At 37.2% G+C, this 11,157-nt stretch overlaps 1 protein-coding gene across 1 annotated transcript in view; it reads right to left on the reverse strand.

Annotated features, from left to right (window-relative positions):
* Window positions 1-4,210: 4,210 nt before the first annotated feature.
* LOC100185544 (mucin-17-like) overlaps window positions 4,211-11,157 on the reverse strand; it is a 13,329-nt gene continuing 6,382 nt past the window's right edge. Inside the window, exons 12-22 of the mRNA XM_002119143.4 lie at window positions 9,742-9,836; window positions 8,850-9,027; window positions 8,248-8,434; window positions 7,697-7,815; window positions 7,132-7,242; window positions 6,640-6,804; window positions 6,125-6,400; window positions 5,766-5,835; window positions 5,332-5,372; window positions 4,822-4,950; window positions 4,211-4,561 (exon numbers count right to left, since the gene is read on the reverse strand). Coding sequence (XP_002119179.3) covers window positions 4,539-4,561; window positions 4,822-4,950; window positions 5,332-5,372; window positions 5,766-5,835; window positions 6,125-6,400; window positions 6,640-6,804; window positions 7,132-7,242; window positions 7,697-7,815; window positions 8,248-8,434; window positions 8,850-9,027; window positions 9,742-9,836 — 1,394 coding nt within the window. The 3' untranslated portion in view covers window positions 4,211-4,538. The remainder of the gene's footprint in view (window positions 4,562-4,821; window positions 4,951-5,331; window positions 5,373-5,765; window positions 5,836-6,124; window positions 6,401-6,639; window positions 6,805-7,131; window positions 7,243-7,696; window positions 7,816-8,247; window positions 8,435-8,849; window positions 9,028-9,741; window positions 9,837-11,157) is intronic.

Below are 11,157 nucleotides of genomic sequence, written 5' to 3' on the forward strand. Positions count from 1 at the left end.
GTAACAGCCGTGTAGGAATCGCTATTATGATGAAGTCAAGCATCATTATGACGAAATTAATGGCATGACTGTTGTAATCATATACGCTGAATTTAGGATTGAATAGAGTCCAGTACAGGACTGTGACTATAAACGATAAACCCATTGCTACGAGTTGTAGCTGCCATATCAACATATGGAACCAACGAAGAGGCAACACTGTAAAATATGACGGCAAATGTTATAGTGGGGTGGGGGAAGATATGACACCTTTAACACATAATATCCAAATATTCTGATCGTGTTTTAAACAATTAACAACGGTCTATAAGAGTCGTGAGAATATAGTTTTTTAAATCTTTGAATGTTTCTTGTTTACTATTAAATGGGATGAGAAAATGGAGTCAAAAGGTGTCCCATCTTACCCCACCCTACTGTATAATGTAAAACAGCCCTTTACGAAAGTTACATAGGTGGAAACTTGTAAGGTGGCACGAGGTGTATGAAACAGAACACCCATGGTATAACAACTGTCGTTTTCACAAAGGTTTGAAAATATAAAAATAAGTAGTTACAAAACTAAAAGGTCCAGCCAAGGACAGTTGCTTTTAACAGACGAGCAATAACGTAACACGAATCTACTATGACGTAACAAACCTGGTGTTGTAATCGTTTTGTCCTCTCGCGGATCAACAACGCCTGAAACTGTCCTTACACCAGTGTCGGTCGGTTGGATCCATCGTTCTTTTGTCACAATGCCATACACTGTGACAGTAAAGCTACCAACGAGGTACATAAGGATAACCAACACGTCCCAATTGGTGAGGTAAACCCAGTACGTTATGTTAGCCTCCCCGACCAAGGTGGCCACCCACATCGCGACCCAATACAGCATTGCAAACAACTTCCATGCGAATAAGAGCCATGGACATTTGTGCCACTGTAATATATACAGCGTTAGTTTCTATGATGTTATAAAGAATGCGACTGAGTGGATAGATTGTTAGTTTCTATCCTTTGTTTATAAATATATAGGTTTTTGTTTTATTCTATGCATATGCTATGTGTATTATATGAAACACATGACATAACGAATAATGACGTATTATAACATGACGTCACGATGAATGACGTAATACATACCTGGGTAGTGTAGAAACGTTCTGGTGGGCAATCCGAAAACCCGAAACGTTTCAGCTGGAACTCGTCTTCACAAACATTTCCCATCTTATGTTAAAGCATTTACTGTGGGGTAAGATGGTACAGTTAGCACATAATACTGTGGGGTAAGATGGGTATTGTTAGCACATAATACTGTGGGGTAAGATGGGTATTGTTAGCACATAATACTGTGGGGTAAGATGGGTATTGTTAGCATATAGTACTGTGGGGTAAGATGGGTATTGTTAGCATATAATAATGTGGGGGACAGCTTACCAGAGATATCTCTAGTAGGCCGTGTGCGGGGTAAGATGAACGACGTTGGCATATAACATATTACTGTGGGGTAAAATGAATGCCGTTAGCACATAATATCTCATATTTTCTGGTCGTGTTTTTAACAGTTAACAACGCTCTTTTTTAGAGTCATAAGGGTGCGGATATATATTTCTTTGAATGTTCTTTGTTTACAACCAAATGCGGGACGGCAAAAGAGAACGAAGACGTGGACCATCTTACCCCGGCATAATGTAGTAGGATAGAATAAGATATGACACCTTTTTATTCTATTTTCTTGTCCCATTTAGTAGTAAACAAACATCATTCAATAAATTATAAAACCACATCCCTATTACGACTCCCACTGCACAGGCCGTTGTTAATTGCTTAAAACACGACTTTTGATATTATGTGCTAAAGGTGTCCCGTCTTCCCCACCCTGTTGTCCCGTCTTCCCCACCCTACTATATACTTTGTTAAACTCGCGCAATAACTTTCAACACATTTCTACGAACTTGTTTGTCAAAGATACTAAAACTAAAGCTACGTCGTAGTGTTTACAAACAAACGTTGTTGGTTTTCATGACGAATCATGTTGCAAATGTAAGCAGACTATTAATACTGATATTGCAAACGGGGCGACCAAAGACAGGCGATATTGGTCTGTGTCTGGCTTATAATAAACTAAAATATTATAGTTTGGCTTAATAATAAAATCAGTTATAACACACGCAACAACAGCATAACTTTTCTGTTTGTAAATCTTTACTGCGTATATCAGCACATAACAACGGATCTGATACACCATATCTTTAACAATATCTACCCCTACTATACGTGGAAGTATTATTAAAAATAGACAACGCACAGACGCAACTTTAACAAAAACGTCGCCTAACTTTGCTAAATCAATGCAAAAAGATACGTTGCTATGGACTTAGCTTGGAGAACAACCTCTCGGTCGCCACCTATCGATTTTTTTTGTGGCAAGTGGTCTATTCGTGACAGAAAGCTCACCAATAGAACGTTAACGTTTAAGGTACTATTCCAACTGCTATATCTGTTTTAATACTTCTAAATAAATAAGATCTAAATGATCAAAATGCTAACTCAGGGTGACGCTAAAATTATATTGCATAAAATGTTGTTATAACTATAATTGATATGTCTCGCCATTGATCGCAAATTATTATACACTCTATCCCTTTTCTAAATCAATCTAATCTTACATTTCCCCAATCTACTACTTCTGCATTGCTAAAGCTCAAATAAAACCACAGCCTTAAAATTCGTGCGTGAAATGTAGCTTCATCTTACAGTGCCACGTTATATGCTTTGTTAGTCTACCGTGACAACGAACAACAATACAAGTTTTTAGGACTATTGGCCATTGAAGGGTTTTCTTTAAATTACTGACCAACAAACGAGACACGCTTGAAATATCTCCCAGTGTTCTCAAATTACGCGCTACGCCTATGTAACTACAGTAGGGTAGAGGGTTATTTAAAGCGAACCCGCTGGGCTACGTCAAAAGGGAATGTTATAATATGGGCGAACGGATGTCAGTTATTTATCCTCGCGTGTGGGAAAACCCATAAGTTATAACACGGATGTTCCGCTTCATATACAAGCGTTAAAGTTGCCGCTTATAGCATAAGGTGGGGTAAGATGGGACATCTTTTATTCTATTTTTTCGTCCCATTTTTTAGTAGGCAAAGAACATTCAAAGAATTATAAAGGTAAATTTTTACGACTTTCATAAACCGTTGTTAATTGTCTAAAATACGATCAGAATGTTTAAACATTATGTGCTAAAGGTGTCCCGTCTTTCCCACCCTACTATGTTACAAAAGCGAAAAATCAAAACAAGAAAATTAAACCAGCAGAAAAACTAAAGTCGTTAAAAAACATGATGCGACTTACTAGAATATCAGTTACCGCGCTTGCAACTTTGTAAACGCATATTCTATATGGCTGACAAACACAAACAAAAGTAGCAGTACCGAGCTTCGAACCCTAAATATTTGGCTGCGCGTCTAACCGCTATGCTACGACGAGGGTGCGTTTTGTACACCAAATACACACGGTGTATTTATACACCTCATGCTCTCTGTCAAGTTATAACATGGGTGTCTTCTTATACACCAGACACACATGGTGTATTCATACACCTCATGCTCACTGTCGAGTTATAACATGGGTGTCTTCTTATACACCAGACACACATGGTGTATTCATACACCTCATGCTCACTGTCCAGTTATAACATGGGTGTTTTCTTATACACCAGACACACATGGTGTATTCATACACCTCATGCTCTCTGTCAAGTTATAACATGGGTGTCTTCTTATACACCAGACACACATGGTGTATTTATACACCTTATGCTCACTGTCAAGTTATAACATGGGTGTCTTCTTATACACCAGACACACATGGTGTAATTATACACCTTATGCTCACTGTCAAGTTATAACATGGGTGTTTTCTTATACACCAGACACACATGGTGTATTCATACACCTCATGCTTACTGTCGAGTTATAACATGGGTGTCTTCTTATACACCAGACACACATGGTGTATTCATACACCTCACGCTCACTGTCGAGTTATAACATGGGAGTCTTCTTATACACCAGACACACATGGTGTATTCATACACCTCATGCTTACTGTCGAGTTATAACATGGGTGTCTTCTTATACACCAGACACACATGGTGTATTCATACACCTCATGCTCACTGTCGAGTTATAACATGGGTGTCTTCTTATACACCAGCATATTATACCGAAGATTTTTTATTTATAAAACTAAAAACAAAAAAAATTGACATCATTATTACATCATTTAGTCATCCAATCATCCAGTGGCATCCTCAGTGATTATGATGTCATACTAGTGATGTCATAACAGATGACAATGTATCAATTATTACAAAACTACAAACACAGTGGTTAGATAAGTGCTGTGAGTGCTTCTACTGATCCTAGTAAAAAAAACTACAAAAAAAAGTAAAAAAAGTTCTAAAAAAAGAAAAAAGTTATGAAAAAACTACAAAATGAACTTTCATGGCCGTTATAAATATTTTGCATGACGATGGACATTATCTTTTACTCTTCAAAATTGGAAGGTTCTGCAAAAGTTGTATGAACTTTTAGTTTATCTGTATATATGTTTTAATTTGGTCTAGATGGTATCCACCAACAAAGTTACAAACGCATGGTAACTCGTAAGCGGGTATGAGGTGTATGAAACAGAACACTCGTGTTATAATGACTGTTGTTACCCCCGCCATGCGAGGATAAATAAGTTACATACGTGCCTACGTGGTAACTCGTAAGCGGGCAAGTTACATTCATCACATAATGAATAAAACAAGTTGAACCGTCTTACTTTCATCAGGATGAAGAGAGTAAGCTTGTGGTCTCTTCTTAACGTACCAAACCAACACAAGTACGATCAATGCCCCTCCAATTACACCACCAGTTACACCAAGGCCGATCTTTAATGCCTCCGAATTATCTGGAAAAACAAAAAAGTATTTATCTACTCGTCTATTGTACCCAAAAATGAGGAATTTTTAAATCGAAAATAGAGAATATAACGGCAAGTGAAAGTAATTTAAAACATGCTTAAAATAAAGTGTATCTGTAGCTCTGTAGAGCAGGGTTCAAGGCTCAATGCTGCTACTCATGTAGGAGTGTGTGTCCTTGGGCAAGATACTTAATAGCATACCCTGGTAATGTCTCGCTGTATGGAAAACCTAATGATTACTCTATAAAGTTGAAAAAAATAAAAAAAATTTCCCAATATCTATTTCAGAATTATAATATAACAAGACTATATATAAAAAGATAAAAGATAAACACATAAATAAAAAAATGCCAATATATATCTTCTTACCTTTAGCCTCGCATAATATCCCTGTGTAACCAGACGGACACCTGGAATATAAAGGATTATTTACTCATATTCACAATACTTGGTTAAACAGGGATCAACCATACAAACGCTTATGTTCTCAACCAGTTGAAATATTTACTTCAAGTTAATTAATTACTTGATGATGCCTTGACCTTGGCGGACAAAAAAATAGAGCAAAAAGTTAAAATTTTTAACAACAAAATATTGTGTTATGCCTGGTAGCAACAATAGCACCAAGCCGTAGTAAATATGTGAAAAGTAAAGTCACAACTAATTTCAACAATCCATCTCGATCAACTTACACCAACATCAGAATATTTAAAAATTTGAATCAACAATGTTTTAAGAAAAAAATTAAAAAAACATTTTTTTTATTTATACATACAAACTATTAAATATTTAAATAAACTTACAAACAGCCAACGAGGGTCCCGTCTTCCGAACACAATCCTCCGTTAAAGCAAGGATTGACACCGCACAAACCTAAAGTGTATAAAGTTAAGGTTATTGTTTCAGGCTTAAATAAAGTCTGAAAAATTTCACAAAAAAATATACCTTTTTTAAATAAAAAATGTTCAAAAATATATTTACTCACAAAATTAAATAAGTTGTAACTTATAAGCAGGCACAAGGTTTATGAGACAGAACACACTTTCTTTGCCCCATCACCCAAGAACAAAAAAGTTACAAATATAAAAAAATTGCCGGTCATACGATAAGTAAGTTACATTCATTCATTGAATTTGGGGATAAATAAGTTACATCAACTCACCACTTGTAGTGAACGTAAGAGTTGCAGGCGCGCTTGAGTGAAGGTTGCCATCGACGTCTAAAGCAACTGCTACAACTGTATATGTATAAGTTGTACTTTTAACCAACCCCCCTACGCTCAAACTTAAATTCCCAGAAACGACTTGTGATTGGGTGAGGTTAATAGGGCTAGCAGCTGATTGGACGGTGTAGTACACGCCCCTTGTTACTGAGTTGAATGAAATCACGGCACTCGTTTCTGTGATGGAAGTTGCTTGGAGACCAAGAACCGCAGGTACTGTGGGGAAAAATACACATTTAGTTCTTACTACAATGTATATTGCAAATATAGTAGGCTGGGGTAAGATAAGACATAGTTTCATTCTATTTTCTAGTTCCTCGCGACACAATTTAAAAAAAAATCAAATTAAAGTTAAAAAATAAAACATTTCTTTTAAACGCCCCCTTCTTCTTTGTGCTGGCCCACCGTATAAAAATACACTACATATATTAAATATCTACTAAACAAATAATTACCGGTTGTAGTTTCAATGGAGTCGGAATAATCTGATCTTGCAGCTGCTGCCACTAGTGCCACTAGAACGCGAACTTGTACGGAACATATCGTGTTTGATGGCAGGTCTGGTATGGTGTAGGTGGTGGAAGTAGTCACCAGGTTCACGCTTGTGGTCGTGCAAGTTACTGGGAAAAGATAGGCTTAAATAAATGAAATTTATTTTTACAAAAGCGAAAAGACGGTAGTAACGGTAAAACAACAGTTGTTAAAACACGCTTATTGATAAAAAAGAAAGAAATAATGTTTGGGATTAAAGGCAGGACCGTTACACCCTACGGACAATATAATGTAAAATAACATTCGATCAAACAACTTTAAAGCAACAGTATATATATATATATATACAACTTAAACATATATAACTATACATATGTATATATGAAACTTACAAATGTATATATGTGTATATAGAATGGTATACACATATATATGCAACTATAAATACAACTTACACTGTATTTCATAATGAATAGCTGAAGCAACTTCATCATATCTCACAGTAATCGTTGAATCAGTGACTTCAGATATCACAAGGTTGGCAGGGGGGTCGGGAAAGTCTGTAACTGTGGAGGGAAAGATATATTAATAAACTTAAATATGGAATGCCAATAATTAGAGTTACAATAAAAACATAACAGTTCATAATATAACACGAATGTCTTCATTTCAAACGTTTTGGTTTAAGCAAAACCTTAGTTTTAATAAAACAACAGTCCATATATATATGATACAAATGTCATTTCAACCTCCAACATCACTCAATATGGTTTAGTTTGAAATCAAAACACTGAAAATAATGACAATTTTGTCAAATATATTAAAATAAATGTACAAATGCAAACAGTGAAGTATTGTAATTGGTCTAAAGTGTATTAACATTTTGTGGTAAAAAGCCAACTCTGGTATAAATTCAATATTTCAATTAAAAAAAAACTGAAATTTAATTAAAAAAACTAAAACCAAACTAAATTGTCGAATTAAATAATTGTTAAAAATAATGATGTCATAATTATTTACTTGTCATAACGTCGGCATAAACTGCTGAGTCGAGGTTAGTACCAGCCGCTGTTGCTGATGAGTCAGCCATATTTTGCGAGGTGAGTAACGCTTCCGAGTCTGCTCGGACACTACCAGCTCTGTGGGTGAAATTGGGGGTCAATAATAACGATATAAGGGGGTTAAAATTGTGGTGGGTAAGATGGGTTATTGATGGTGACCTATTGTCTTTAAATCAAATACTTCGTCTCTATACTCGCTGTCCAGTTAAGATACTTTCATGTTTATTCTCGGGGCCGGAAACCAAGGGGTTTAATACACGAGTGTTGCACACCATACATAGTGGCTTCATACACTTTGTGCCCACTTTCAGTTAAAATAATTGTTTAACTTTATTTCCACTCCGACAACTCGACAGCGAGCATGAGGTGTATGAACCCACGTATAATAGTGTTTAGTTATGAAACATCACACGTACACATAGCCATAGACATCAAGTGAATGAAGCCACCATGTATGCTACACACCTAAATACCCATAAAGCTACCAACACCTAACTACACACAACTCACGAAAGCCGGATAAACACAAGAACCGATGACGTCAATGTGTTTCCACCATTTGTGAAAACCAGTCCATTATTAAGTGTTGATTCATGTCTTCCCCTGAAAGCCACAGCAGATGCCGATGCAATGTTTGACATTTCAGTCACGAATGTTTCCGATAAAACACGAAGCGACAATCGGATTTTAAGCGCATCTGTGGAATATGATTTCCATGTTAAATACCTATGTTGGTGCTTGCTATAAGTTAATACCAATGTAACTTTGAAGATAATTATCTTTTTTAATTTACAGCTCACAATTATGCTTGACAAACAGTGATCACTGGGTTGGAACTTGATCAAGAACACATATACCACAATGGTTATCGGAAGTGAGCTTTGAACCCAGAATTTTAAAGTTAGGAGGCTATCACCACAACTACTGTTTCCCCCATAATGTAGAACTGATTTCAAAATCTACCTTTCATACAATGGTAGCAGCGATGACCCTTGAACCCATATTATTTTTGCTTTAACCCGGTGTTAACCCTAGGTCCTAAAAGACCTCACCCATATAGAATACTTTAACCACAATGCCACTACCGTGTAAAATCCAATATCTCCAAATACCTGTCTTTGCCGCAGTAATGGCACTGAATTCGGTTGTGGTGAAAAGTTGGTTCGAACCTTTCAACGCAAGAACCCTCACACTTATATTATACTGGGTGTTTGGACTTAAACCACATATTTTTGTCTTTATTGCTGATGAGTTCACCAAGAAGTTGTTTTGGTTTGAAACTGCTTTTACCTGTAATATATGCATGTATAATATGACAACTTGGACAAGCTATAATGGACCACTATATATAGGTTTATAATAGTAAAGTACTGTGGGAGAAATGGGTAGTGTTAGCACATGATATCTTGAATTTCCTGGCTGTGTTTTTAACAATTAATAACGCTCTTTTAGAGTCGTGAGAATATGGTTATATAATTCTGTAAATACTCTTTGTGGGACGGGAAAATGAAAATGAAATCATGTCCCATCGAGTGACGAAAAAAAAGGGAATTAAATCATGTCCCATCCAAAAAAGGGAATGAAATCATGTCCCATCCAGTGACGAAAAAAAAGGGAATGAAAACATGTCCCATCGAGTGACGAAAAAAAAGGGAATGAAATCATGTCCCATCCAAAAAAGGGAATGAAATCATGTCCCATCCAGTGACGAAAAAAAAGGGAATGAAAACATGTCCCATCGAGTGACGAAAAAAAAGGGAATGAAATCATGTCCCATCGAGTGACGAAAAAAAAGGGAATAAAATCATGTCCCATCCAGTGACGAAAAAAAAGAGAATGAAAACATGTCCCATCGAGTGAGGAAAAAAAAAGAGAATGAAAACATGTCCCATCGAGTGAGGAAAAAAAAAGAGAATGAAAACATGTCCCATCGAGTGAGGAAAAAAAAAGAGAATGAAAACATATCCCATTCTACCCCGGCCCACAATAAGACTCTCCACTCACCTCATACAACCCATATAATGATCCATCATCAATTAAAACAGTAACGCACGATAGTGATTTGCTCAGTACAGTAACCGGGTTCACGAATGGGTTAACTGTGGAAAAACAATTATATGAAAAATAATGTAACTTGTTTATCCTTGCATGGCGGCGCAACGAAAGTCATTATAACACAATGTTCTGTTTCATACACCTCGTGCCCGCTTACGAGTTACCACGTATGTAACTTATTTGTCTTCGCATGGCGGGGCAACGAAAGTCATTATAACACGGGTGTTCTTTTTCATACACCTCGTGCCCGCTTACGAGTTACCACGTATGTAACTTATTTGTCTTCGCATGGCGGGGCAACGAAAGTCATTATAACACGGGTGTTCTTTTTCATACACCTCGTGCCCGCTTACGAGTTACCACGTATGTAACTTATTTGTCTTCGCATGGCGGGGCAACGAAAGTCATTATAACACGGGTGTTCTTTTTCATACACCTCGTGCCCGCTTACGAGTTGCCACGTATGTAACTTATTTGTCTTCGCATGGCGGGACAACAACAGTTGTTATAACACGGGTGTTCTTTTTCATACACCTCGTGCCCGCTTACGAGTTACCATGTATGTAACTTATTTGTCTTCGCATGGCGGGGCAACGAAAGTCATTATAACACGGGTGTTCTTTTTCATACACCTCGTGCCCGCTTACGAGTTGCCACGTATGTAACTTATTTGTCTTCGCATGGCGGGGCAACGAAAGTCATTATAACACGAGTGTTCTTTTTCATACACCTCGTGCCCGCTTACGAGTTACCATGTATGTAACTTATTTGTCTTCGCATGGCGGGGCAACGAAAGTCATTATAACACGGGTGTTCTTTTTCATACACCTCGTGCCCGCTTACGAGTTACCACGTATGTAACTTATTTGTCTTCGCATGGCGGGACAACAACAGTTGTTATAACACGGGTGTTCTTTTTCATACACCTCGTGCCCGCTTACGAGTTACCATGTATGTAACTTATTTGTCCTTCGCATGGCGGGGCAACGAAAGTCATTATAACACGGGTGTTCTTTTTCATACACCTCGTGCCCGCTTACGAGTTGCCACGTATGTAACTTATTTGTCTTCGCATGGCGGGGCAACGAAAGTCATTATAACACGGTGTTTTGCATTCATAATCTGTGCGCTTAAGTTGCCACGTAGTTACTTACTTTGCTTGCATGGCGGGGCAACGAAAGTCATTATACACGGGTGTTCTGTTCACACAATTCGTACCCGCTTACGGGCAAATGTCGCTTGTTAAGCATTCGTTGATATCCTCGCATACCTGGGTCAAAAATATAAAATAAATTATAAAAAATATAAAATAAGTTGAAAATTAATATTTTGTTCGGTACTGTGGCTTGGTATCAGTTGATTTCA

Source organism: Ciona intestinalis, unplaced genomic scaffold (genome assembly GCF_000224145.3).
Source record: "Ciona intestinalis unplaced genomic scaffold, KH HT000147.2, whole genome shotgun sequence".
NCBI classification, from domain to species: Eukaryota; Metazoa; Chordata; class Ascidiacea; order Phlebobranchia; family Cionidae; genus Ciona; species Ciona intestinalis.